The following is a 27,183-nucleotide window of genomic DNA, read 5'->3' on the forward strand; positions in this document are numbered from 1 at the left end:
TACCTGGACCCATACACTTATTGCCACTTTAGGGAGGGGTCTCTGGATCAGGGGGAAAAGTGATGAGTTTATGGATTATTTGATTTCTATACCTCTTCATATATTAGAAAAATCTCTAAGCAGTGCACAGGAAACGAAAGCAAGCATAGACTACGTAAACAAAAGTATTGCAAAAATACACAGTTGCATATAAAAATGTTACATTGATACAAAGTTACTCCTATAGATAAATAATGTAAATCAGTGAAATTAATAAACCCCATTTATTAACCAGATGGAAACATTGGGACATAAAATATACACACACAAAAAAAATGAAAACCTGACCTATGCAAAAAATGAATAAACACTCTTAGAATATGGAGGGCAGAGACACATCCTCACTTAATAGAGAACTTTTTTCTTCTGACAGTGTGCAAATTTTATAACAGAACAATGTATTTGCTTTGTAGAATTTGCCAGCACCTCTCATTCAGAATTTGACAGGTGAAAAAGGGGATCCCTAACATTCTCTTGGAGGCTTCCTGAGAGCACAGATGGATGAGCAAGACTCAGCTGGCCCTGAAGCAGGAAGAGACCATGCTATGGAAACAGGGAGAAGTGGGGGATTCTGGGAAAGCTCTGGGCAGAAGATCCTGGGAGAGGAGGACACCCTTCGCTCAGAGGTACAGAGCCAGCAGTTCAGGTGGTTCTGCTCCCAGGAGGCCAAAGGACCCCGAGAAGTTTGCAGCCAACTCTACCACCTTTGCCACCAGTGGCTGAAGCCAGAAAGGCACACGAAAGCTGAGATGCTGGACCTGGTGATCTTGGAGCAGTTCCTGGCTGTCCTTCCAGCGGAGATGGAGAGCTGGGTGAGGGAATGCAGAGCAGAGACCAGTTCCCAGGCAGTGGCCCTGGCCGAAGGTTTCCTCCTGAGTCAGGCAGAGGAGAAGAAGCAGGTGAGAGAGACTTTGCTCTGGATGCTCCCAAGGGGCTCAGTAGATAAGGGAGAGTATCCCAAATGCTCTACTAATGGCCCATCCTTTTTTTTTTGGAAAGCATCCAAGGAGGGATATCAGAAACCTCTAAAGTTTTTGCCTCTTTCATTCTTATTCTGACCCTCTTCCCTGTTTGGAATCCTATTTCAGAGAAAGGATGTTTCTGCAGAAACGGGTCCTGATTCCTCTGAGGCAGAGAGAACTTCGTTGGACACCAGAGAGAAGCTGCTGGGTAAGGAGGAAGGAAGTTTTTCTTCTTTTGATTCCATACTGTTGATTTTGAAACTAATATTTTGGGAGAAGCCACTTGGGGCCAAGAACCGAAAGGAGATGAGATATATTTTAGCATAACTAAAATATGAAATGAGGACAAACTCCCAAATGCACCTCTGAGAGAAGCATCCTGCACTCCTGTCTCCCCACTTCCCTTTGTCTCTCGCAGGTGAAAGATGGATGCCGGCAAGACCTCCTCCTCCATCTCTTCTACCTGGTGGAGGGGAAGCAGCGGCTGAGGAACCGGATCAGGTGGGGGGAAAGGGCCTTGGGGGGAAAGAGGCTGGGGGGGGGGCATTGGAATGCACAATTTAAAAAATTCCATTTAGACATTAAAATCAGCATCCATAGTCAAAATGTGTAGTGAAACATAGCCATTAAAACAGCACAGCAACAAACAGGCAGAAAACAACAGAACAATGTGTAGTCGATAATATTTATGCTGTCTAAGGGGACGACCTTTTTCTTCTTTCAGGGACCAGTGTGTTTTGAAGATGTCACTGTTTGTTTCACGGCTGAGGAGTGGGCGTTTCTGGATCCTGCCCAGAGAGCTCTGCATAAGGAAATCATGGAGGAGAATCATGGGATCTTGGCTTCTCTAGGTAAGGTTCCCTCTTGAATCATAATATTTCTTTGGAAATTCCATAAATATATCTATGTGTGAAGCCTCCCAGATTTTGATTGAGCTCAACAGCACCACCTAGAGCACCTGTGATTATAACACCCTCGCAGCTCACCTTGAATGGGGGGCTATGGATTCTTTTGTCTGTGGTTATTATTTCGCCATTGATGCCCTTTTAAACCATGATCTGGCTGTTTGAACTACCATGGACTTTTAAAATACAGACTTCAGAGTGGTTAGGGAATCATAGAATCATCTAGTCCCACCCCCCGCAATGCAGGAATCTCATCTAAAGCATTCATGACAGAAGGTCTTCCAGCCTCTTCTTCAAAACCTCCCAGGAGGTAAAGTCCACAACATTCCAATGGAGACAGTTCCACTGCTCAGCAGCTCTTACCCTCAGAAAGTTATTTCTGATCATTAGTCAGACTCTACTTTCTTGTAACTTCAAGCCATTGGTTTGGATCCTACCCTCCAGAGCAGGAGAAAACAAGCTTGTTCCTTCTTCCATGTGGCAGCCCTTGAGATATCTGAAGATGGCTCTCATATCTCCTCTCAGTCTCCTGTTTAGCAGGCTAAAGATACCCAGCTCCTGCAACCGTTCCCCATAAGGCCTGGTTTCCAGACCCTGGATCATCTTGGCTGCCCTCCTCTGCACACCTTCCAGCTGGTCAGCATCCTTCTAAAATGGTGGCGCCCAGAACTGGAAACACTATTCCAAGTGCGGTCTGACCAAGCCGGAATAGAGTGGGACTATTACTATCCTTGATCTGGACACTAGACTTCTGTTGATGCTGCCTAGAAGATCATTCGCCTTTTTTGCTGCTGCATCACACTATTGTCTTATATTAAGCCTGTGGTCAACTAAGACCTCTAGATACTTTCCACCTGTACTACCATAAGGCCAGGTGTCCCCCATCCTATATTTGTGCATCTTGTTCTTCCTACCTAAGTGAAGAACCTGACATTTGTCTCTGTTGAAATTTCATTTTGTTAGCTGGGGTCTAGTTCTTCAATCTGTTACGGTCATTTTGATTTCTGGTTCTTTCTTCTGTGACATTAACTACCCTTCCCAGTTTGGTGTCATCTGCAAATTTGATTTGCATCCCCTAAATTCCTCTATCCATGTCATTTATAAAGCCATTGTAGAACAACAGATTCTGACAATTTTTTTGTTTTTGCTTTTGCTTTTGCTCTGGTCTGTTTTTTGTTGACCAAAGAGATGACAGACTAGAGATGGCCCAGATTCCATGATTGAGTCAAACAAAATCTGTCCCAGAAAAGAGCCAGTCTTGTCAAATCTTAAGTTTCCATAAATATGTCCCTGAATGCCAGTCAGCAAAGGCAGTTAACCCTGAAGTACGTCCTCCCATCTAACTCCCTTCAGTTCCTCCTCTCTCAAAAGCATTAATGAGCTTTGTTCAATAACAGGGGGCTCCATTTTTTTCTGAGGCTTTAATCCATTTCTCTCTTCATTGCAGGTCGAGATGGATTGGAAATTAAGAACAAGGGAGACCACGACAAAATCCACACGGAGAAGCCATATCAATATTCGGAGTCTGGAAAGAACTTTAGCCAGAGCTCCCATTCAGTTTCCCATGAAAGAAATCCCATTGGGAACAAACCCTGTCAGTGCTTGGAGTCTGTTAAGGGCTCTCATATAAGCACAAGCGTCTGTCGACATCAGAGAATTCACAGTGGGGGGAAACCATATCAGTGCTTGGAATGTGGGAAGGGCTTTGTCTGGAAGATAAGTTTGACTTCCCATCAAAGAATTCATAGAGGGGAGAAACCATATCCGTGCTTGGAATGTGGGAAGAGGTTCAACCAGAGGTCCCATCTCACTTCCCATCAAAAAATTCATACGGGGGAGAAACCGTATGAGTGCCTAGAATGTGGGAAGAGGTTCAGCCAGAGGACCCACCTCAGTTCCCATCGAAGAATCCATACAGGAGAGAAACCATACCAGTGCTTGGAATGTGGAAAGGGCTTCAGTCAAAGGGCCCACCTCACTATCCATGAAAGAATTCATACAGGGGAGAAACCATATCAGTGTATGGAATGTGGGAAGAGCTTCCGTAAGAGTTCCGTTCTCACTAACCATCAAAGACTCCATACGGGGGAGAAACCATATCATTGTTTGGAATGTGGGAAGAGGTTCAATGAGAAAACAAATCTAATTTCCCATGAAAGAATCCATACAGGGGAGAAACCGTATCAGTGTGTGGAATGTGGGAAGAGCTTCCGTAAGAGTACTTTTCTCACTTCCCATCAAAGAATCCATACGGGGGAGAAACCATATCAGTGTTTGGAATGCGGGAAGAAGTTCAGTCAGAAGGCCCACCTCACTTCACATGGGAGAACTCATGCAGTTGAGAAACCCTATCACAGCATCTCTCTCACTTCCCACAAAGAATTCACAAGGGAGAAACTCTAACTCTCCTTGGAATGTGGAAATACCTTTGAAGGATCAAGCTCACTCCCCATCTAAGAAGTCACAGCAGGGAGTCTCATAGGATCATGGAGTCATAGAGTTGGAAGGGGCACTGAGGGGCATCTAGCTGAACCCTGTGCAAAGCAGGAATCTCAGCTCAAGCATCCATGACAGAGGCCCATCCAACCTCTGCTTAAAAACTTTCCACTTTCCACCACCTTCTGATGGAATCTGTTCCTCAGTCAGATAGACCTTACCTTCAGAATTTCTGCCTGATGTTTGGTCAGAATCTCCTTTCTTGTAACTTGGAGCCATTGGTTGGAGTTCTATCCTGTGGAGCTGGAAAAATCACATCTTCCATGTGACATCCCTTTAGATATTTGAAGATGGCCATCATATCTCCATGCACTCTTCTCTGTGATAATCACCCCCAGCTCCCTCAAGCATTCCTCATAAGTCTCAGTATTCAAGACCTCCCTTTTTGTGATATTATTTTCCATATAGAAAGTTACATTTTCCATATAGAAAGTTACATTTGTTAATCAACAATTATATTCCAATTTAATAAAACTAGTAGCTTTCCGCTTAATAATAATAATAATAATAATAATAATAATAATAATAATTTATTATTTATACCCCGCCCATCTCGCTGGGTTTCCCCAGCCACTCTGGGTGGCTTCCAACAAAATATTAAAATACAGTAATTGGTCAAACATTAAAAGCTTCCCTAAACAGAGCTGCCTTCATATATCTTCTAAAAGTCTGGTTGTTGTTTTTCTCTTTGACATCTGCTGGGAGGACATTCCACAGGGCAGGTGCCACTACCGAGAAGGCCTTCTGCCTGGTTCCCTGTATCTCGGCTTCTCGCAGGGAGGGAACCGCCAGAAGGCCCTTGGTGCTGGACCTCAGTGTCCGGGCTGGACAATGGGGGTGGAGACACTCCTTCAGGTCTACTGGACTGAGGCCGTTTAGCACCAACACTTTGAATTGTGCTCGGAAACGTACTGGGAGCCAGTGTAGGTCTTTCAGGAGCGGTGTTATGTGGTCTCGGCGGCCGCTCCCAGTCACCCGTCTAGCTGCCGCATTCTGGATTAGTTGTAGTTTCCGGGTCACCTTCTAAGGTAGCCCTGCTGAAGGGAAGTGTTCATGCTGCTTCCCTTGTGATTCAGGCTTCTTAATTCCGTGGGACAGCCCTTGAGATCTCTGAGTGGTGCTATGTCTTCCGTTCCTCTGCACACCAGACTTCTGTTGATTCAGCCTAGAACAGCATTAGCTCCCCCCTCCCCCCGCAGCATCACATTGTTAATTCATATTCAGCTTTTGTTCTATTGAGACCCCTAGATCCTTTTCCCTTGTCCTAATGGCAAGCCAGGCGTCCCCCATCCTATATTTCTGCAGCTGGTTCCTCCTGCCTAAGCGCAGAACCTGACATTTGCCCTTATTGAAATTCATTTCTTGCCTTCATATATCACCTTCTCCTCCAAGGATTTCCAGGTGGTGCCACATAGTTCCTGCCCCTCCTTTGGTAATCCTGACAATAACCCTGTGAGGTAGGTTAGGCTATGAAGCAGCATCTGGCCCCCCAGTGTGGGAATTTGAACCCAGGTCTCCCAGGTCATCGTCCAGCCCTCCTTCCAGTATACTACACTGGCTCTCTAGTGAGTCTCTTAGAAATCCTGCATGCATGTGTGTCTGCTTAAAGTTCAGTTGTGGTGTTCTGGTGTTTGTATGCACATGTAACAAAGTAATATAATAAGCACAGTATAATAGTAGATTTTTTTGGGACGCGGGTGGCGCTGTGGGTAAAAGCCTCAGCGCCTAGGGCTTGCCGATCGAAAGGTCGGCGGTTCGAATCCCCGCGGCGGGGTGCACTCCCGCTGCTCGGTCCCAGCGCCTGCCAACCTAGCAGTTCGAAAGCACCCCCGGGTGCAAGTAGATAAATAGGGACCACTTACTGGTGGGAAGGTAAACGGCGTTTCCGTGTGCGGCTCTGGCTCTGGCTCTGGCCAGAGCAGCGATGTCACGCTGGCCACGTGACCCGGAAGTGTCTCCGGACAGCGCTGGCCCCCGGCCTCTTGAGTGAGATGGGCGCACAACCCCAGAGTCTGTCAAGACTGGCCCGTACGGGCAGGGGTACCTTTACCTTTACCTTTTAATAGTAGATTTAAGGTAATGATAGCTAGTGAGGGGTAAAATGTGAGTTTGGGATGTTGGGGGGTGAGAGGTGATTGGCTGAGAGTTTGAAAAGGATTTTAAATAAAACATACAATCTGGCCTGTGGCTTATTAAACTTTGCATATCGTATTAAATGTGTTTGTGGGAGGGCGGTGATTGGTTTGTTTCGTTGTATGCTCTGGATGAAGGCAGTATATAAATTGAATGAATTAAATACAAAAAGTAGTCATAAGCAATAAATAAAACATTTAAAAATGCAAAACCAAACCGAACAATTTCCACATAAATCGCAAGAGCTAAAAAAAGCAAAATAGCCACACAGGTACAACTCCCTATGAAACATTTGAAACCATGTGCTTATGTATACAAAGTTATCTTAAAAACCTAATTATTAAATAAATCAGCTGTGTTCCAACACACACTTCATTCTTCACTCCTTTAGGGGTGAAGTGTTCAGGGAAGAGTTCCCTGAGGTGGCAGCGGGAATAAAGGGGGTGTTTGGTGGAAGACCCAATCAAGACCCAGCTCCTAGCTGTGCCCCTTGAATGCAGTGGGGAGGGGGCACAGGAGGGGGTGGGCGCTGCCAGAGCCCCTCTGAGCGAAGGCAGTGGCAGCACAACACAGGGAGACAAACTAGACCTCTGCATAAGTAGAGCTCATCTAGAGCTCTTCATAAAAGCAAACCTAGCTATACAGCAATGTACCAACCAAGCACATACATAGATATGTCGACCCCATGTCTGGAGCAGCACAGGAAGACCATGCTGAAACCATTTTGACTCCCAAGCTGACCAAATGTTTTCTGGGCAAGGAGGGAGGGGGCGAGGGAACCTTCCCATTGTCTCAGGAATTGGGAAATCACCATCTCAAAGGAATGGCCAGACTACCAGGAAAGGCAATCAGATAAGGCATCATCAGATAACCTGGCAGACAGGAAAAACAACAACATTCAAATATCTGTTGTAGACCGCCTTTTTTGTGATGTAGGCATGATGTCTGTGGGGGGTGATCTTGGGTTACACCCCTTCTGTGATGTATGTATGATGTATGGAGGGGCGGTCTTGAGCTCCAGGGCAGGGAATTTAAAATGTCTGTATAAGGGCAGGCACGCCTTGGTTCGGGGTCCTCCTCAGGGGAGCCCCCTGTTACAACAGATCAATCAAGATCAGGCTTACTAGCTGCTTTGCTTCTCCATCTTCTCTGGTTGGCCTCTGCTATTTTCTCCGACCGATAGAGAACCTGCAAAGGACTCTATAAGGGCTCTTGTGTCCCCCATAAGGGAAAGGCAGATTTTTGTTTATTACAGTGCAGTGTTCCCTCAGCCTCCTCTCCTCTCCATTCTCCCTGGGAATCCTCTGGACAGCCGTTGCTGCTGCCCTGGTCTCTGAGCTGCCCCAAAGAGAGGTGTCTCCTCACACTGCCCCACAGGGGCCTGGGACTTGTCTGTCCATTCCTACCAGCAAGGGCTGGCAGGTGGGCTGGCTGGGCTCCCTCACCCGCTTGCTTGCTTGCTTCCTCCGGACCCGCTTCAGCTCCTGCTAACCAGCACCCCATGGCCAGCCCCAGAAGCACCATTTGTCAGGGGAGCTGGTGACCAAGGCTGCTGCAACAAACAGCTGTGCCAGCCTTTGGGAGGCAGAGACATAATAACAACAACAACAACAACAACAACAACAACAATTTTTATTTATACCCCGCCCTCCCCAGCCAAGGCCGGGCTCAGGGCGGCTAACAAGCAATAATAAAAACAAGTTGAATGATTACAACTTAAAAAACAAGATTAAAATACAACATTAAAATATTGAAACATTAAAATATTAAAATGTAGCCTCATCACAGGAGGAGAAAGGAAAAGAAAAAAAGAAAGAGAGGGAGGGAATCAAATTGGCTCTAAGCCAAAGGCCAGGCGGAACAATTCTGTCTTACAGGCCCTGCGGAAAGAAATCAGATCCTGCAGGGCCCTGGTCTCATGAGGCAGAGCGTTCCACCAAGTCGGGGCCAGTGCTGAAAAGGCCCTGGCTCTGGCTGAGGCTAATCTGACTTCCTTAGGGCCCGGGACCACTAGGGTGTTGCTATTTATGGACCTTGAGGCTCTCCGTGGGGCAAACCGGGAGAGGCGGTCCCGTAGGTACGAGGGTCCTAGGCTGTGAGGGCATCAGAGGAGGGAGTGAACAAAAGAAGGCCAGAGGCCAGAGTTGCCTGCCGCACCCCTGAGCATCACTCAAGGCACCCCAGGGTGCCACAGCACGCTGATTGAAAACCACTGCGTTAAGTAATATGTTTGAATGTTGAAGGTGTGTGTCTGGAGACAATGGATAAGGCAAACACCGTTCGATGTCCTGCTGGACAAGTGTCCGAGTCCAGAGTCCCTCAGCATGCACCTAGTCATCTCCATAAGAGACTGAAACTTTCCCTCCCTACTGAGTTTTGTTGCCTGGTGTGGCTCTCACACCTCCCCTTCCTCTTCCAGGAGGGTTCTCATGTGGCTCCAGGTAAACTCATCTCCATTGTCGCTGACCAGAGCTGTGAGTTTCCTCTGAAACTTGCTGCTCACTGTGGCCAGGTATTTTCTGAACATCTCCACTGCTTCACTTTTCTCTTTTAGAAGTACCTTGAGAAAACACCCAGAAAAATTAGAATATACTTATTCTTCCCTAAGTGTGCCACACACATCTGCGTACACTACACTCTGGTGCTTTTCTGTTATACAGTGGTACCTTGGGTTACAAACGCTTCAGGTTACATACGCTTCAGGTTACAGACTCCACTAACCCAGAAATATTACCTTGGGTTAAGAATTGTCAGCTATGATCGTTTTGAATTCTCATTCTGTTTTCTATGGCATGAGCTGTCCCTCCCAGTTTGGTGTCATCTGCAGATTTGTTGAGCATCCCCTAAATTCCTTCATCCACGTCATTTATAAAGACTTTGGACAACACTGGGCCCAGGACAGAACCCTGCAGCACCCCACTTGTCACTTTTTCTAGGATGACAAAGACCCATTATGCCGGAGCAAAACTCTTCACTTCGCATACTCGCTCCTGGAATCTGGACGTGCAGAGATGGACCAGGAGTGAGACCTTGGGGGCTGCAGCAGGCAGCTCAGTGAAGACTTAGACCCAGTGTGTGGTGGCTGTGAAAAAAGACAAACTTCACACCAGGGATCGTTAGGACAGGAGCTGAAAATAAAACTGCAAATGGAAATCTATGGTGTGACTGCATTTGGGGCACAGTCTCCAGTCCTGGTCGCCTCTCCTCCAAAAAGGATATTTGTAGAGTTGGAAACAGTTTCAGCAAAGGGCCACCGAAATGACCAAGGGGGGTGGCCGACTTTCCTATGGGGAAGCAGTGGCGTAGCGTGGGTTGTCAGCACCCGGGGCAAGGCAAGTAATTTGCACCCCCTAACCCGTGGATTTGCGCCCCCTAACCCTAACCCCCAGATGTTGCGCCCGGTGCGGCCGGCCCCCCCTGCACCCCCCACGCTACGCCACTGGGGGGAAGTCTAGTTTAGAGGAAAGGCGAGTGAGAGGCAACTTGATGGAACTGGGCAGAATTCTGCCTGGCCTGGAGGAAGCGCACAGAGAGAGAGAGAGAGGGAGAGAGAGGGGGGGAGGGAGGGAGGGAGAGAGAGAGGGAGGGAGAGAGAGAGAGAGAGGGAGAGAGAGGGAGGGAGGGAGAGAGAGAGAGAGGGAGAGAGAGGGAGGGAGGGAGGGTGGGAGAGAGAGAGAGAGAGAGAGAGAGGGAGGGAGGGAGAGAGAGAGAGAGAGCGAAAGAGGGAGAGAGAGAGGGATGGAGGGAGGGAGGGAGGGAGGGAGAGAGAGAGAGAGAGAGAGGGAGGAAGGGAGGGAGGGAGAGAGAGAGAGAGAGAGAGAGAGGGATGGAGGGAGGGAGGGAGGGAGGGAGAGAGAGAGAGAGAGGGAGGAAGGGAGGGAGGGAGGGAGGGAGAGAGAGAGAGAGGGAGGAAGGGAGGGAGGGAGGGAGGGAGGGAGAGAGAGAGAGAGAGAGGGATGGAGGGAGGGAGGAAGGGAGGGAGGGAGAGAGAGAGAGAGAGGGAGGGAGGGAGGGAGAGTAGAGAGAGAGAGGGGGGAGGGGGAGGGAGGGAGAGCAGAGAGAGAGAGAGAGGGAGGGAGGGAGAGAGAGAGAGAGAGAGAGAGAGGGAGGAAGGGAGGGAGAGAGAGAGAGAGAGAGAGAGAGGGAGGAAGGGAGGGAGGGAGGGAGGGAGAGAGAGAGAGAGAGCGAGAGCGCAGCTTTTCTCCCGGCCGCATAGCGGGGCTGCGCTGGCTTGCCAAGGGTTAAAAGGCACCAAGCTGGATTCCTAGAGAGGAGAGAGCAGCTCCTGAGCTGAAGCCCCTCCCGGCCAAGTGTCTCCCCCGCACGTGCCTCGGTGGTCTCTTGGGAATCCGGTGGGTCTCTGCTCTTCTTGCCTAGGGCGCAATGGGGCGAGGGGGGGGCAGGGAGCAGAGGGTCCTGCCCCCTTCCTTCTCTGCTGGGGGGCTCCTTCTGCAAGGGGGGGGCAGCTGTCTCTCTGCTCCGCCCCCTCTGGGCTCTCTTCTTGCAAAGGGGGCAATGGGGCGAAGGGGGGGCAGGGGGCGGGCTGCTCGGCTCATGCAGCAGGGGGGGACCCCCAAGTCCGGGGGGCAAGGAGGCTCCTGCCCCTTCCTCTCTGCAAAGCCCGGGAGGGGGGAGCCCACAGGACGCCTGCAGCTCTTCTTCCTTGGCCCTTGGCCCTTGGGGGGGGGCTGCAAAGGAACCCAGCTGAAAGAATTGATCACCAGCAGGAGTTGCAGCCCAGCAGAAACATTCGGACTTAAAATATCTGCCAAAAAGAAAAGGGAAAACCTGACCTATGCAAGAAAGAAAGAAAGTCTTTGAGAAGATGGGGGCAGAGAAGAGAAGGCGCTTCTTGGTGGGATGCAGAGTCAAGCCTGCGGAACTCCCTGCCCCAGGAGGCCAGGCTGGGACCAGGGCAGGGAGGAGGGGAAGAGGCTCCGGGTGGCTTCATCCTCGGGGGGCTGAGCTCTTGTCTCCCCAGCGATGCTGCTGAATCCCAGTTGAAGGGGAAAAGCACAGGGGGAGGGGGGGTGTTGCGCCCCAGTCCGGCTGGGGGGCTTCCCATTCAGGCCCCAGTGGGAACAGGAGGGGGGGGATCTTTTTTTTTTTTTAATAATATTTATTAAAGATTTTCAAATATAACAAAAGAAAGAAAAACATCCAAATTTAAGGCCTTATTTTCAATATCATCTTTCCAGGACTTCCCCCTCCCCACCCCCTCTTGTATTCCAATTCTTTCAAATAGATTCAACAAATTCTTACCCCAAATTTTAAAATTATTATCATTAACCCAATTTAAAAAATATTTTCCCATCCCCTAAAATCGACCTGTTCCCTTCCACGAGTTCCCCTCTTTAATATAAGGTACAGATTAACATAAAAGAATTTAAAAAAGAATAAAATATAATTTAACACCCTTTGGATTCCAAATTTCCCTCCCCCCTTTCCCGGTTGCGTTCCCAATGTCCATCAAATCCACTGTCTCCTGGAGCTCCCACATCTGAACCATAATCTAAGCCATAATCCTTCATCAGTCCGCTTTGCCGTCTTTTTAGTAATGTTTACCGTCTTTTAATCATCTTTAATTTCAAATGTCCAATCTTAGAAAGGGTCTATCTTCCAACTTTGTCCAGTTCTTGTTTTTCTTGTTGTTCTTGATGTTCTCTCTTCTCCTCTTTTTTTTTTTCTTTCCCCCCCCTGCTCTCCTGCACAAATGTTCTAATTCCAAAAAGCTTGTAATTCCTCTACAGAGGCTTTGTTATTCAGGAACAAAACATTACGTCAAGTCCCTTCCATTCTTCAATAGATAAATCTATTGTCTCCTTTAGTGTGTAGACCTCTGTAGACAAAATAGTGTTCCATTTCTGCAGTTTCCCAGGAGATAAAATGTCCGATTCAAATTCCATGCCAGCGATACTTGTAATAACCCACAACTCCTCTAGAGGGATTATAGTAACTCAGTTTCATTCCCGATCTCACCCACCAGTCAAAGTAACTTATTATTCCTTTTTTTAAACAGTTTATATCCAATTTATAACAAATGTAACCAGCAAAGTCCTCGTAACAAAGTTCTCTTTTTGTTCTTCAGTTTTGGCAGCTCCTTTGACAGCTGTCAAAACCTCTATTTCTCCTCTCCAGGCGCTCTCACGGATCGCTCCCGGGGCTTCCGGGGGGGGGGGGGTTGTATTTTAATTCACATTCCACTCTTCTCCTCCAGCCCAGCTTATAATTTTCCATCGCGAAATTAATATCTTTATCAAAAGAAAAGGTTGCGCTCGATCTTAGTTATCAGGTCCTTTGCTTTAGCTCCTCTACAACAGGGGGGAGGTTGACTTCCTTTTTATACCTCCCCCGCTCGCTCCGAATTTAAGAAAAAAATTATTCCCCTTTTTAATCCAAGTTCCAATTACTCACGGGTTGTTCTTTTAAGTCCAGATTTTCAATGGAAGAAGTCAGCGCTCTCCGCCAAATGGCATGCAGCTTCGCTCGGCAGGGGAAGCGGAGGACTCACAACACCACCACCCCCCTGTCACCCGCTCCGCAGCCTTTAAAAAGGCTCCTTCGCGTGGTTGGGGGGGGCGCAAACGGTGCCCGCCGAGTCACCATGCCCATGGGTTTCAGCGCCCATGGTTTTTGAGGGTCCCCGTGTCGCCGGCGCGGTAGAACCCAGCCCCTGCCGAGCAGGCTCCCTCCGGAGCTCGGAGGGAGTCCGCCATTCGGCGATGACGCCAACCCGGAAGTGCCAGGAGGGGGAGATCTGGAGGGCTCCTCTCCTGCTCCGATGCTGAGCTCCTCAGTTGGAGTGAAGCTCCGCCCCCCCAATGAATCAGACAAGGGAGTTATTGGGACTCCAGGCTGACACTCGTGTGCCCATTCAGACATGCAGCCGCTCAGGTGTTCAGGGGATCTTTAGGACTGGAGGTCTCCCCAGCCAAGGAAACTGAGGCAGGAGAGGCCCTGCTGGAAAGACTCTCTCAGGGATGCTGGAGTTGAGATTCCTGCATGGCAGCGGGTTGGGCTGGATGACCCTCCGGAGACCCTTCCAAACCTACAGTTCTCTGACCCCAGAACCATTGGAGGATGGAAGTTTTTAAATGTTTATTTATATGTTGGCAGCCTCCCAGAGTGGCTGGGGGAACCCAGTCAGATGGGTGGGGTATAAATAGTAGATTAATAATCATAATAATTATGGAATAGGACGGTGCTATATTCATTTGAGAAATGTTGGAGGGTATGCAGTCAGTCTTCTTTTGAAAGATCTGGACTTTCAACAATCTTTTTGTCTGCCTCGCGTAATTAAAAATTAAAATCCTGCCTTTGTTCTGTTAAGTACTTTGCAGCATGGAAATGATGATGATAAATCTTCAATAATAATAATAATAATTCCACTGCATTGTTTTCTTTTCTTTTTTAATATTTTCTTTTAAAGATTTCTTGTTTACATTTTGCATTCATACCAATATAACAAAACAAAATATTTTGGAGGTTCTTGACCCCTGGACTTCCCCCCTCCCCCTCTACATTATTGTATCTGTGCTCGGCTGAGGTGCCTGTGGCTCAGCTATTCATGCCTGTTGCTTGGGAATTTTAGGCCTACTCCTGGTTCCTACATTTAATAATAATAATAATAATAATAATAATAATAATAATAATAATATTTATACCCCACCCATCTGAGTAGGTTTCCCCAGCCACTCTGGGCAACTTATTCTGCTGGGCTAAGTCATTACCCAAAAGTATTTGCACATCTCTCTCTTCCCAGACTCCTCTTGGGGGGGTTATTGGCTTATGTTGTTTTTATTATATATTTTGTGTTTTTAATATTGTGATTTTATGTTGTGAGCACCCTGAGACCTGTGCGTATAGGATGGTATACAAATAAAACAAATTAATTTGATAAATTTGATCAGCAAAGTGTTGAATTGAGCCTCACCAGAATCCTACATATTTTTATTAATGTGTTTGTAAGTTGTCCCTGCAACTATGAATGAAAACAAATAAACAAAGGCACTAGAGGACTAATCTGCATAGTATTATTATTATTTTAAAATCTGAAGTTCACAAGCTAAGAAACTGGTTTCTTTGGTGGCAGATAGAAAAATGAAGTACCAGTATAACTTGTCTTTGCATCCTTGATGGAACTGTCTCCTCTTAAACAAAATCTGAGCCAACATTTTAAGAAACCGCACCAGAGTTTCCAAATGCAAGAATTGTCAGATTAAAGGCATCTCTCTTCATGTCTGTGAATGTGGGTTCAGGCTGACACAAGTGGGAATAGTTCCTGTCATTTCATAAAATGAAAATCAATTAAATGAATAATAATAATAATAATAATAGCTCCTGCCTCCTTTGCCTCAGCCTCCAGGCCACCATTTCCCTGCCAGATTCTGGCCTCTCTTCACCATCTTGGCCTGGGTTCTAGTCCCCCCAGCCCCTCCTCCTGGACTGCCATTCTTCTTCTTCTTCTTCGTATTCTTCTTCTTCTTCTTCTTCTTCTTCTTCTTCTTCTTCTTCTTCTTCTTCTTTGAATTTGTAGACCTCCCCATAACTCTCTCTCCGGCCGGCTCTGCTCCGCTTGACCAGAGAGTCTCTGGGCTGAACTGATTATTTCCGTTTTCTCCCCTTTGGGACAAGAGAGTCCTTTCAAGACCAAACAGAAAGGCTTCTTCTTCTCTCGTTTCCCCCCTGGCATTTGGGAATAATTTCTCCCTCTTCCCTGAGGGAATTCATTTCTCCCTTCTCTGCCCTCAGCTGCATCTCTTGTGCCGGAGGGACATTTTGGGGGGGCCTCTTTTTAGGTCTCACTTTCTGCATCTTCCGCCCGAGTTTTGGCTCACAATACTTGACGTTTTCTCTTCAGCGCAGCCTCTTTTTCCTTGTCCCCCTTTTTCTGAATCTGTTTCCTTCAAAGCCTGAGCTTCTCTGTCAGGTTTTGGCTTCCTCCATTTTGTCCCTCGGAGGTTTTTCCCTCCGTTTCTGCTTCTGCCTGACTCTCTCTTCCCTTCAGGAGTCCTGGCTCACGGTGGGGCCTTCTCCCCACAGAACTCTCTTTCCCTCACAAAATAGACAACTTTCTGTAGTAATTCATTCTCCTTGTGGGTTTTCTTTCCTGTCATGACTCTTCCACCATTTGAGGCAAACCCTCCAGCTCTCTATGACTCCTATAGATATATATATTTTAACCAGCACAGGTTCTCTCTTGGTTTTGGTGTGAGGGAAACCTTAGATGCTTGGAGACTCAGGGAGACGTTGAACGGATAAGAAAGGTTTTAATTGCAAAACCAAGTTGGTAAAACAAAGAAGGGTCAGGAGTTGTGTCCTTTCAGGAAACAGTGAACTTATTAATGACACTAAACCTAAAGAGCTTTCAGGCCTTAAAACAAATTCGTAAATGCACAGCTTCTCTGGAACTTCCCTTGCTAAAAATCAAAGGTAGCTGCTCAACTTTCTAGAAGGTGAAATGCTTCACTCGGTTCCTCTTTCCTCCCTCTCATTCCTTTACTCCCTTATGAGTTTAATCCTTTGGACGCAGCACAGCTTCCTTCTCTGCTTAAAACGGGGGCTCACTTTCCTTCCCAAAGAGCAAGGCATATGTGGCTCTGCGGGGGTTAAGCTGTGTAACACTACTATTAAGAATAATAATAATAATAATAATAATAATAATAATAATAATAATAACCCACGCTTCCCCTTAAGTTCCCCAGGGAAGAGGACACCATTAAAACCATTTAAAACAAGTTGAGGTGACAGAAAGAAACTGAGTTGTGCTTTATTTGCTTTTTAGCACTTTCCTGCCCACAGGAACCTTGGCCTCATGCATGTGGCCCTCAGGGGCTTGGCCAGATCAGCATTTGGCCCTCAGGACAAGAAAAAGGGATCCCACCCCGGGAATCTGTCTGGAGATGTTGGAGATGCAAAGTGCTAGAAGCAGAAATGTGCCTTGACGTGGGGCTGGGAGGGAGAGCAACTCTTGAGGAGCCCAGGATGAGGACCCTCAATAGGGACTAGTGTCCACACTTGGAACAAATGATTCACTTCTCCATCATTATTCTGGTTTTATCCCTGAGCTGGAAACACTGAGAGGCGGGAGCCACCAGGTTGATTCGTCTCACAGAAACCCCTTCATTTGCCTCCACTTTTGGCCTGGTCACTTTCCCCCTAGGAGGGCAAGAGGATTTCTTCTTCTCCTTCCTTTTTTTCTTACAGAAAGCTCAGAGTCTGGCCTGTGGTGCAGTCCAGCCCGGGTTCCTAGCAAGACTCATCCGCACTTGCTCAGAGAACCTTTCTGTTCTCCTGACAACGGGTCAATTTTATAACAGAACAATATATTTGCTTTGCAGTATTTGCCAGCACTTCTAGTTCAGACAGGCAGAACTTGGTCAAAGAAAAACTGGATTCCTTCCTAAAGATGGATGAGGAAGACTCAGCTGGCCCTGGAGCAGGAAGAGGCCATGCTATGGAAACGGGGAGCAGTGGGGGATTCTGGGAAAGCTCTGGGCAGAAGATCCTGGGAGAGGAGGACACCCCTTGCTCAGAGGTGCAGAGCCGGCAGTTCAGGCAGTCCTGCTACCAGGAGACTGAAGGACCACGAGAGGTTTGCAGCCGACTCCATCACCTTGGCCACCAGTGGCTGAAGCCGGAAAGGCACACGAAAGCTGAGATGCTGGACCTGGTGATCTTGGAGCAGTTCCTGGCTGTCCTTCCAGCGGAGATGGAGAGCTGGGTGAGGGAATGCGGAGCAGAGACCAGTTCCCAGGCAGTGGCCCTGGCTGAAGGTTTCCTCCTGAGTCAGGCAGAGGAGAGGAAGCAGGTGAGAGAGACTTTCCTCCGGATACTCCCAAGGGGATCCAAACAGGAGGGAGAAGATCCCTAAATCCCATTGTCAGGGGCTCAGGAGCAGAGGCACAGGGAAGAGAGGAGATGGAGAGCGAAGGGGAAGAATCCGAGGGGAGCGTAGGAGAAGAGGACAGTGGACCGAGGGATTCCATGAGCCTCTCCAGCGAATCGGAAGATTCACAGAAGGGGGCGCCAGTGGCCAGGGGTAGGGGGTTCCCAAGGGGAACGCCCCAGGAGCAAGGGGGCAGCAGGGACTCCCAGAGCAGTAGTTGGAAATCAGGACCAGCTTCCCCACCAGAGCAGAGTGGGGGGGAAGAGTCCCAAGGATCGGCGCCAGTGCATTCCCCACCAGGGAGAGAAGATAAGGCAGGGCTGACCAGAAAGTCGGACAACGGAGGGGAGGTCAGATCCGGCCAGTGTCCCGGAAGAGGGAAGCAGTGACCGAAGTACTGTAACGGTTAGGAGAAAGGTCACTGGGCTGGCGCGAGAGGCAAGTTCAAATGTACAGGAGCGCGGGACAGCAGAGAATGAGGATTGGGAACTGGGTCCTAAAGCCCGCCGGAGGGAGGGGGAGGAGCTAAGCGACTCAGCGTCGGAAGAGTCCAGAAAGGGCAATGCCCCAGCGGGCAGGAGGACCCAGAGGAGGAGAGAGCAGCGGAAAAGGTGGAGCAGGGCTAGGATCTTAAACTGGTGTCAGAGGGGAGGAGACTCAGATGGGACTTCGCCGGTCTAGGCTTTAAGACGTAGGGCTGCACGCTGTGGCTTTGAAATGGAAACTGAACCTCAATAAAGACTTTTGTACATAACTACAGCCTAGCGTTGGTCCTCTGTGAGCTGGGACCTAGAGGCAGCTCTGACACCCATCCTTTTTGGAAAGTATCCAAGTGCTATATTGGACATCCCTAAATATTTTGCTCCTGCCATTCCTTTTTTAATAGTTCTCATTATTTGTTTGAATCCTTGTTGCTCTTACAGGGAAAGGATCTTTTTGCAGAAACGGGTCCTGATTCCTCTGAGGCAGAGAGGACTTCGTTGGACACCAGAGAGAAGCTGCTGGGTAAGGAGGAAGGAAGTTCTTCTTCTTTTGATTCCATTCTGTTGATTCTGAAACTAATCTTTTGGGAGAAGCCACTTGGGGTCAAGAGGCCAAAGGAGATGAGATATACATTTGAAGATAACTAAAATATGAAATGAGGACAAACTCCCAAATGCACCTCTGAGAGAAGCATCCTGCACTCCTGTCTCCCCACTTCCCTTTGTCTCTCGCAGGTGAAAGAAGGATGCCGGCAAGACCTCCTCCTCCATCTCTTCTTCCTGGTGGAGGGGAAGCAGCGGCTGAGGAACCGGATCAGGTGGGGGGAAGGAGTCTTGGGGGGAAAGGGGCTGCGGGGTGGGGGGGAGGGACAGAGGGTGCTTCTGAGACTGAACAAGTTTCTCTGCACCTCTTTGCTTCTGTCAAAGCTGCCCTTAACAAAGGCTGAAAATGCCATTAATGAAGGTTTATGCACTGAGTAACCCCTTCACCTTAACTCTAAATGTCTCTAGTATTATTCATTATAAATTGTCTTTGGGACATCTGGATAGTCTTTCCATCCCAGAGCAACACACAGGGAGAGGAGAGAGGGATTCTTTCATTTGGCAAACTGAAAAGCTTGAACAGAGAGAATGATCTGAATAAAACAAGGTGGAGTTCCATCCATTTCCACCAAGGTTCACACCATCATTAAAATGCACTGTGAAAGAACTCCATTAAAGTATTAAAATAAGCATCAATAATCTAAATGTGCAGCAGACCAATCTGATTAAACAACCCAGGCAGGAAGCAAAAGAGCAACGTGCAGGAAATAATCTTTATGCTGCCTAAGAGAAGGATATTTTTCTTTCAGAGCTCAGTTTCTTTTGAAGATGTCGCTGTTTGTTTCACGGCTGAGGAGTGGGCGTTGCTGGATCCTGCCCAGAGAGCTCTGCATAAGGAAGTCATGGAGGAGACTTGGAGGGCCATGATCTCTCTGGGTAAAGTTCCCTCTTGGGTCATCATCTCTGTTTTGGAATTCAACAGATATTTCTCTGGGACAAACCTCCCATATTTGGATGGATCCCAACGTTGCCACCCAGAGCACTTGGGATTCTCACACCCCCACAGCTCACCTGGCATGGAGGGCTGGGGACTGTTTTGTTTGCGAATATTGTTCCTCTGCTTCTGCCTTTTTGCCCAAGGATCAGGATGTGGATGGGCTTTCTGCGTGTTTTGAACCAATCAGTTGTTCCATATCCAGTTCTAACTGTAGCTTCTGGCTTTGGAACAGTTCCTTCCTTCCTTTCTTCCTTCCTTCCTTCCGTTGTAAAGCTGTGGACTTTTCTTCATCTACTGCTGTCTTAGGCTCCCCCCCCCCCCCAACAGATTCTGTCCATTCTCTCACCTGCAGTCTCTCTCAAACCTCGCCAGCCATTCTGCACATTTCGTCTCTTAGCTGCTGGTTATGACATATCAAAAATCAAAAGGCATTCTGTGTTATTTTTGCTATAATTTACTAATTATGATCTATTAGTTCTCCTCCCTTGACCGTTTCTGCTTATCTGCACTTATAAAAAATTACCATCAGTTTTCAGTCTGTTCTGCATTGGAAAAACAAACAGACAAAGGGGATTTACGAACAGTGTAGCTTTGAAGTTAAAGGCAAAGTTTCAGAACTATATATTCATGTTAATATTTTGAAATCACCAGTACTTAGTTTTGAGCTTTTTTGAGATATTTCCCAGACCTTTTTAGAATTCTGTCATTACCCAGCAGTTTAACTGTCCTCTGCACGCTAGGTAATTGGTAGAAAATCCAATTCATATTCAAATTTACCTCTGACCTTGCAAATGGAGTTGGTTCAATGATTGAGCCAAAGAAATTTCATCCCAAACAAGAACAGGCTTTTTGAATCTGAATTTCCCATAAATATGGCAGTGAATGTCAGTCAGCAAAGGCAGTGAACTCTGCAGTAAGACTTCCCATCTAACTCCCGTCAGATCTTCCCTTATGACAAATGTTCATTGGCATTATTCAAAAAATGAGAACTCCATTTCTTTCTTAGGCTCTGATTTGTTCCTCTCTTCATTGCAGTTGATGATGAATTAGAAATTAAGAACAAGGGACAACACGAAAAAATCCACACAGTGGAGAAGCCATATCAAGATTTGGAGTGTGGAGAGAACTTCAGTCAGAGCTCCCATTCCACTTCCCATCAAAGAAATCCTATTGGGAAGAAGCCCTTTCAGTGCTTAGAATGTGGAAAGATCTTCAGTGACAGCAGCAATCTCGCCTCCCATCAAAGAATTCATACAGGGGAGAAACCATTTCATTGTTTGGAATGTGGAAAGAGCTTCAATCACAGTTCACATCTCAAAGCCCATAAAAGAATTCATACGGGGGAGAAACCATATCAGTGCTTGGAATGTGGGAAGAGCTTTAGTCAGAGCAGCCCTCTCACTTCTCATTTAAGAATTCATACAGGGGAGAAACCATATCAATGTTTGGAGTGTGGAAAGAGCTTCAGTCGGAAGAATAGTCTTACTTCCCATCACAGAATTCATACAGGAGAGAAACCATATCAGTGCTTGGAATGTGAGAAGTGCTTTACTACAAGAAGAGACTTGCATCAACACAAGAGAATTCACAGTGGGGAGAAACCATATCAGTGCTTGGAATGTGGAAAGAGCTTCAGTCAGAGGGCCACTCTCACTTCTCATCAAAGAATTCATACAGGAGAGAAACCATATCATTGTTTGGAATGTGGGAAGAGCTTCAGCCGTAGCTCTTATCTCACTTCCCATCGAATAATTCATACATGGGAGAAACCATATCAGTGCTTGGAATGTGGAAAATTCTTCACTACAAGCAGATACTTCCGTCTACATCAGAGGATCCACAGTGGTGAAAAACCATATCAGTGCTTGGAATGTGGGAAGTTCTTCACTACAAGCAGATACTTCCGTCGACATCGGAGTATTCACAGCGGAGAGAAACCATACCAGTGTGTGGAATGTGGAAAGAGCTTTTCCAGGAAGGACAGTCTTACCTCTCATCAAAGAATTCATACAGGGGAGAAGCCGTATCAGTGCCTGGAATGCGGAAAGTGCTTTGCTGTAAGAAAAGAGTTATGGCGACATAGGAGAATTCACACTGGGGAGAAACCATTTCAGTGCCAAGAGTACGGAAAGAGATTCACCTTCAAGGCAAATCTCACTTCCCATGAAAGAACTCACAGCGGGGAAAATCCTGGAGTTATAGAATAGTAGCTTTAGGAGGAATCTTGAGGGTCATCTAGTCTAACCAGTGCAATGCATCTTCTTGATGTTTAATAAGATTCTTCTTTCTTGTTCTGTTCTTGTGGGGTCACATGGTTCTTCACCTCCTTTTCAATCATGAGAATAACTGAGATGGTTAGGCTCCCCAAGGCTATCCAGTGAGCTTCATGCCCAAGTAGGGATTTGAACCCAGGTCTCCCAGGGTGTAGTCGAATCCTCTAGGCCAGGGGTGGCCAACTTCCAAGAGACTGCGATCTACTCACAGATTAAAAAACTGGCAGTGATCTACCCCCATTTTAAGGGGTTCAGGTCAAAGCCCCATTTTTAGGGGGTTTGGGAGGCATAAGTTGGTTGGCTTTGGGGGGGGGCGCAACATTTTTACATTATTTTGGGGTCAAAGAGAAACAGTAGCTCACCGAAGGATGACAGTGGGGCAGGGCAAGGTAGCGATCAACAAGAATCTACCAAAACCTCGCGATCGACCTGTTGGACATCCCTGCTCTAGGCAATATACTGCACTGGCTCTCCCATGAGAAATTGTTTGTGCATGTCTGGTGTTTGTATTTAAAGCTGTATACTCCTCTAGCAAAGTAATTTATGTAATAATAGTAAATCAACTAATATATTATAATAGATTTAAGGTAATATTAGCTGGGGGGAAGGGCTGTTGATTGGCTGAGAGTTTGGAAGTGTGTTTAAGTAAGTACAACTTAACAATCAGGCCTTTGGCCAATTAAATGTTATCCTTTTAAGTCTCTTTGTGGGAGGAGAATATTGGTATGTTTCATTTTTGTTTTTATTATGTACCGTATTTTTCGCTCCATAAGGCGCACCTAGTTTTTAGAGGAGGAAAACATGAAAAAAATATTTTGAATCAAATGTTGTACTAAACGATTTAATGCAGCAAAGCGGGCGGCTTCTGTCCGCTTTGCTGCTTTAAAGCGAGCCTCAGAGGAGGGTAGGAAGGGGAACCATGGCTTATCTAAGTCCAGTTAATAATGCTGAGCCTGACTTTATATGCATCTCAAAGCCCTTGACATATATACATTATAATGACAAGCTGAGATAGGCCTCCTGCAGAGCGGCAGGGGAGGAGAAGGGAGGGAGCCATCATAGCTCAATGGGGAGAGCATGGAGAAGATCCCAAGTTCAGTCCTTGAAAGCTTCTCCGGACAGGGCTGAGGGTGTGTCTCCTGAAACCCCGGCGAGCCTCTGCCCATCTACAAAGACAAAACTGAGCTCAATGGGCTCAGGGGTCCTGACTGGTACAGGGAAGGTCCCTCTGTTCCTGTTTAAATTAGCCCTTTCTTCATAACCATGAGGACTACAATCTTAGTTTGTTTTTAAAGGGAACAGCTGTAAACTCAGTGGCTTTGCATGCAGAACACCACACGTTCAATCCCCGGCTTCTCCAGGCCTGAAACTCTGGCAGACTGCTGCCAGTCAGTGTTGCCATTACTAAGCTAGATGGAGTAGTGGATCCGACTCCTTATAAGGCAGCTTCCTAGGTTCCCATTTATGCTACGGATCTGGGTGTGAGGCTTGCTGTCCCGTTTAGTGTGGCGAGGGTGGTTCTTTGCACATCTGGAAGACGACTGTGTCACCTCCCATCACCCTCTTGAAGGTGCTTTTTACAGCTCAGGCCAAAGGGCAGGCAGACACAGCATCTGTAGACTGTAGCATCCTGAATTAAGGGAGGGAGGGATTCCCCTTGCAGCCAAAGGGTTGTTTGAGGCCACCACGAAAGCTGATCTTAAGCTTGAAACCAGGACTTGCTCTTTAACCATGCTGCTCCTCCAGCTGCCAATGCCATCCATGTGTGAATATCAAGCGTGGGTTGTGTCCAGGAACCTGGGAGGATTTCTTTCACGTGTGTGCATGTTTTCGTCTTTAAATAAACAGCCCATGCAAGTTTCCAGCTCTTATGGACATCGAGATTAGCCTGGCCGTCTCAGTGGAAATCTGGGGAGGCTGAGGTGATCTTTCAGTGGTCAAAGTGTGGTTTTGTCTTCCTGCCCGGCATCTATTTCCTGCCCTCTTTCCCCCCTGCTTCAAAGCAAGCCACGGAGGAGGGAAGGAAGCGGAGCCATGGATCCTCTGCTCGCAACTGCAGCAGATTCCCTCCGCTTTGAAGCAGGAAAGTGGGAGAGGAGCTGCTCCCCTCCCACTTTCCTGCTTCAAAGAGAGCCCAGGAGGAGAGAATCTGCTGCCGTCGCTAGCGGAGGATCCATGGTCCCCTTCCTTCCCTCCTCCATAGTTGCTTTGAAGCAGGAAAGTGGGAGAGGAGCTGCTTACAACCGCTTACACGCTTACGGGTGTAAGCGGCTCCCCTTCCACTTTGCCAGAAAATGGGGAATTGTGGTTACATCCTCAACAGAAGCTGAGTACTGTGCATTAGCAGAACTATGTAACAAAATGAAATATTATGTACAGATCCACAATGACTTAGGTGTGAAATGTAATTATCCAGTACAAGAGGGGGAGGATAATCAAGCAGTAATCTCATTGGTGGGTTCTGAGCAGTCTAAAGGCAAAACAAAACATATTGAAATTAAATATCAGAATGTAAAAGAAAATGTGAAAGAAAACCTGATAACGTTGAAGTATTGTGCAAGTAAGCAAAACACTGCAGACATTTTTTACAAAAGCTGTCACATTTGAAAAACATGCAGAACTGGTCACAATGCTGGGAATTGTATTACATGATATGTGAATATGTTTGTATATGTTTCACAATCCTGTATCTGTTTCTGTTCAGATGAGAAGGGGTGTTAGGAATACATTCTTTAAAGAAGCAGATAAGGTTCCTTTAAGTTAAAAAGCATTCCAGAAGTTTCTTCAATGCGTGGGAGTGCCAGCTTAACTGGAGTCAGCTGGAGATGCAGTTGAAAGGAGAAGACAGGAGTGCCTGGTGTGCTCTGGTCCAGGGGGTCGCGAAGAGTCAGACACGACTAAACGACTCAACAACAAGAAGTGAGTTTGCAATTTGAGGCAGGAGGAGAGCACACATACGTTGATGCTATGAGTTTGCAGTATCAGGACTGTTTATCATAAGATTAAAAGTATACCATGCCAATGAAGGAGAAGAACTGTAAATAGTTTTGTAAATAGTAGCAACTAACATGTTTGTAGTAGCTGAAAATGTTTGCATAAAGTAATTCTTCACTGTGCATTTGAGTGTGTCTGCAGTTCTGTCGTCTGCCGCCAGGGAAACTCTGCTAGAGCTTTGGGAAGCAGTTATAGTCAGTAACCTCTAATACCCTGTTCGATCATAATATACATTTTGAAATTCCATACATAAATCTCTATGTGATGAAGCTCCCAGATTTTGATAGAGCTCAACAGCACACCTTCGGCCCCAGGGATTCAAATCCCCCCCACAGCACACACTTTGCATGGATGTTTGTAAAGGCTGTTTGCTAAACATAATAAACCAAACAGACTCACTTTGCATGGAGGGCCATCTACTGATTTGTTGTGAATATGCTTCCTCCAGTTACGCCTTTTTAAACAAGGATCAGGCTGGTCCGAACTGCCCAGTCCTTTTTAAAATGTGGGCTTCAGAGTGGTTAGGGAAATGGAAGTAGCTTCTGGCAGATTTTTTTATTTTGGCTGTGTGTTTCTGGTTGACCCAAAAAGATGGCTGGCATAAGAGGTGGAGCAGATTTCATAGCTGGGCCAAACAAAATCCATCCCAGAAAACAGGCTTTTCAAATCTCAGGTTGCCATAAAGATGTCCCTGAATGCCTGTCAACAAAGGCAATGAACTCTGAAGTAACACCCTCTGATCTAACTCCTCTCAGTTCTTCCTCTCACAAGCGTTAATGAGCATTTTTCAATAATTGGCAGCTTCATATCTTCCTGATGCTCTGATTCATCTCTCATTTCATTGCAGCTGGTGATAAATTGGAAATTGAGAGCAAAGGAAACCATGAAAAAATCTACACGAGGAAGCCATATGAATATTCAGAGAGTGGAGCCAACTTCACTCAGAGCTCCCATTCTACTTCTGATAAAAGAAATCCCTTTGGGATGAAACCATTTAAGTGCCTGGAATGTGGAAAGAGCTTCACCCACAAGGAAAGTCTCACTTCCCACCAAATAATTCATACAGGGCAGAAACTACATCAGCCCTTAGAATGCACGATGGCCTTTACTGCAAGAAGAGCGCTTCTGTGACATCAGAGAATTCACAATGGGGGGAAACCATTTCAATGCCAAGAGTGCGGAAAGAGCTTCACCTTGAAGCAAACACTCACTTCCCATCAGAGAATTCATGTGACGGAGAAACCCTAATAGTGCTTGAAATGTGGAAAAAGCTTCACCTGGAATGAAAGTTTCACTTTCCATCAAATAACTTGCAGCGGGGAATGTAATAGAGTTATAAGATTGTAGTATTGGAAGGGATGCTGAGGATCATCTAATCCAGTCCCTGGCAATGTTGTGTTGTAGTGCCTGGTCCTCAAGGTTGCCCAGTGATCTTCATGGCTGAGAAGCGAAGCCAGATTTAAAATTATATTATGAGGCGTCCTATCTCTGCTGGCTAAAGGAATGGATAACATTGAAAAGTACAGATATTTTAGACCTGGAAGGTCACGATAATAGATTTGGAATAGATTTGGATTGCATGCATATTTATGATATGAGAAAACCAAAGACATTTTATTTGTAAAATCTAATAAAAAATACTTATAAAAAAGAGAATGGATTTTAATACTACTACTAAGGTAAAGGTAAAGGACCCCATGGTCAGTTGACTATGGGGTTGCGGCGCTCATCTCGCTTTCAGGCTGGGGGAGCCGGCGTTTGTCCACAGATAGCCAGGATGACTAAACTGCTTCTGGTGCAATGGAACACCGTGGCGGAAACCAGAGTGCACGGAAATGCCATTTACCTTCCCGCCACAGCGGTACCTATTTATCTACTTGCACTGGCGTGCTTTCAAACTGCTAGGTTGGCAGGAGCTGGGACAGAGTGAAGGGAGCTCACCCCATTGCAGGGATTTGAACCGCTGACCTTCTGATCAGCAAGTGCAAGCTGCTCAGTGGTCTAGACCACAGCGCCACCCGCCACCTACTACTACTAATAATAATTGTGCTGTTGTTGTTAAATTTATACCCCACCCATCTGGCTGGGTTTCCTGAGCCACTCTGGGAGCCTTACAGTACATATAAAAAATTATAAAACATCAAAAACTAAAAACTTCCTGATACAGGACTGCCTTCAGATTTCTTCTAAAAGTTGTGTAGTTCTTTATCTCCTTGACACCTGAAGGGAAGGTGTTCCACAGGGCAGGTGCCACTGCTGAGAAGGCCCTCTGCCTGGTTCCCTATAACCTCACTTCTCGCAGTGAGGGAAGCAGCAGAAGACCTTTGGAGCTGGACCTCAGTGTCTGGGCTGGACGATGGGGGTGGAGACGCTCCTTCAGATATACTGGGCCAAGATTGTTTAGGGCTTTAAAGGTCAGCACCAACATTTTGAATTGTGCTCGGGAACATACTGGGAGCCAATGAAGATCC

At 46.8% G+C, this 27,183-nt stretch overlaps 2 protein-coding genes across 3 annotated transcripts; both read left to right on the forward strand.

Annotated features, from left to right (window-relative positions):
* The first annotated feature begins 291 nt into the window (after positions 1-291).
* Positions 292-26,335, forward strand: LOC307202183 (uncharacterized protein). 2 transcript variants are annotated; one of them, XM_079951941.1, is made up of 6 exons: positions 292-938; positions 1,128-1,209; positions 1,420-1,502; positions 1,726-1,852; positions 3,354-4,029; positions 25,900-26,335. In XM_079951941.1, the coding sequence occupies exons 1-6, from the start codon at positions 537-539 to the stop codon at positions 25,958-25,960; spliced, it is 1,431 nt and encodes a 476-aa protein (XP_079808067.1). In that variant the 5' UTR covers positions 292-536; the 3' UTR covers positions 25,961-26,335. The 2 variants fall into 2 exon arrangements, with proteins under 2 accessions (XP_079808067.1, XP_079808066.1); XM_079951940.1 differs by lacking the exon at positions 25,900-26,335 and having other exon boundaries at positions 295-938; positions 3,354-4,570.
* LOC307202164 (uncharacterized protein) lies at positions 16,207-22,416 on the forward strand. The gene is made up of 5 exons (XM_079951898.1): positions 16,207-17,345; positions 18,347-18,428; positions 18,641-18,723; positions 19,258-19,384; positions 20,481-22,416. Exons 1-5 carry the CDS (start codon positions 16,944-16,946, stop codon positions 21,650-21,652), a joined length of 1,866 nt encoding a protein of 621 aa, XP_079808024.1. The 5' UTR covers positions 16,207-16,943; the 3' UTR covers positions 21,653-22,416.
* Positions 26,336-27,183: the final 848 nt, after the last annotated feature.

The sequence above is a fragment of the Podarcis cretensis genome, assembly GCF_951804945.1.
Source record: "Podarcis cretensis genome assembly, chromosome: 13".
Taxonomy (NCBI): domain Eukaryota; kingdom Metazoa; phylum Chordata; class Lepidosauria; order Squamata; family Lacertidae; genus Podarcis; species Podarcis cretensis.

What these genes read in the sequence shown, in the direction of transcription:
- LOC307202164 (XM_079951898.1), top strand. Translation starts at nt 16,944, where the DNA reads ATGGATGAGGAAGACTCAGCTGGCCCTGGAGCAGGAAGAGGCCATGCT. An exon ending in AGGCAGAGGAGAGGAAGCAG is followed by an intron (nt 17,346 to 18,346) that starts GTGAGAGAGACT and finishes TTGCTCTTACAG; the next exon opens with GGAAAGGATCTTTTTGCAGA. An exon ending in CGGCTGAGGAACCGGATCAG is followed by an intron (nt 18,724 to 19,257) that starts GTGGGGGGAAGG and finishes TTTTTCTTTCAG; the next exon opens with AGCTCAGTTTCTTTTGAAGA.
- LOC307202183 (XM_079951940.1), top strand. Translation starts at nt 537, where the DNA reads ATGGATGAGCAAGACTCAGCTGGCCCTGAAGCAGGAAGAGACCATGCT. An exon ending in AGGCAGAGGAGAAGAAGCAG is followed by an intron (nt 939 to 1,127) that starts GTGAGAGAGACT and finishes ATCCTATTTCAG; the next exon opens with AGAAAGGATGTTTCTGCAGA. An exon ending in CGGCTGAGGAACCGGATCAG is followed by an intron (nt 1,503 to 1,725) that starts GTGGGGGGAAAG and finishes TTCTTCTTTCAG; the next exon opens with GGACCAGTGTGTTTTGAAGA.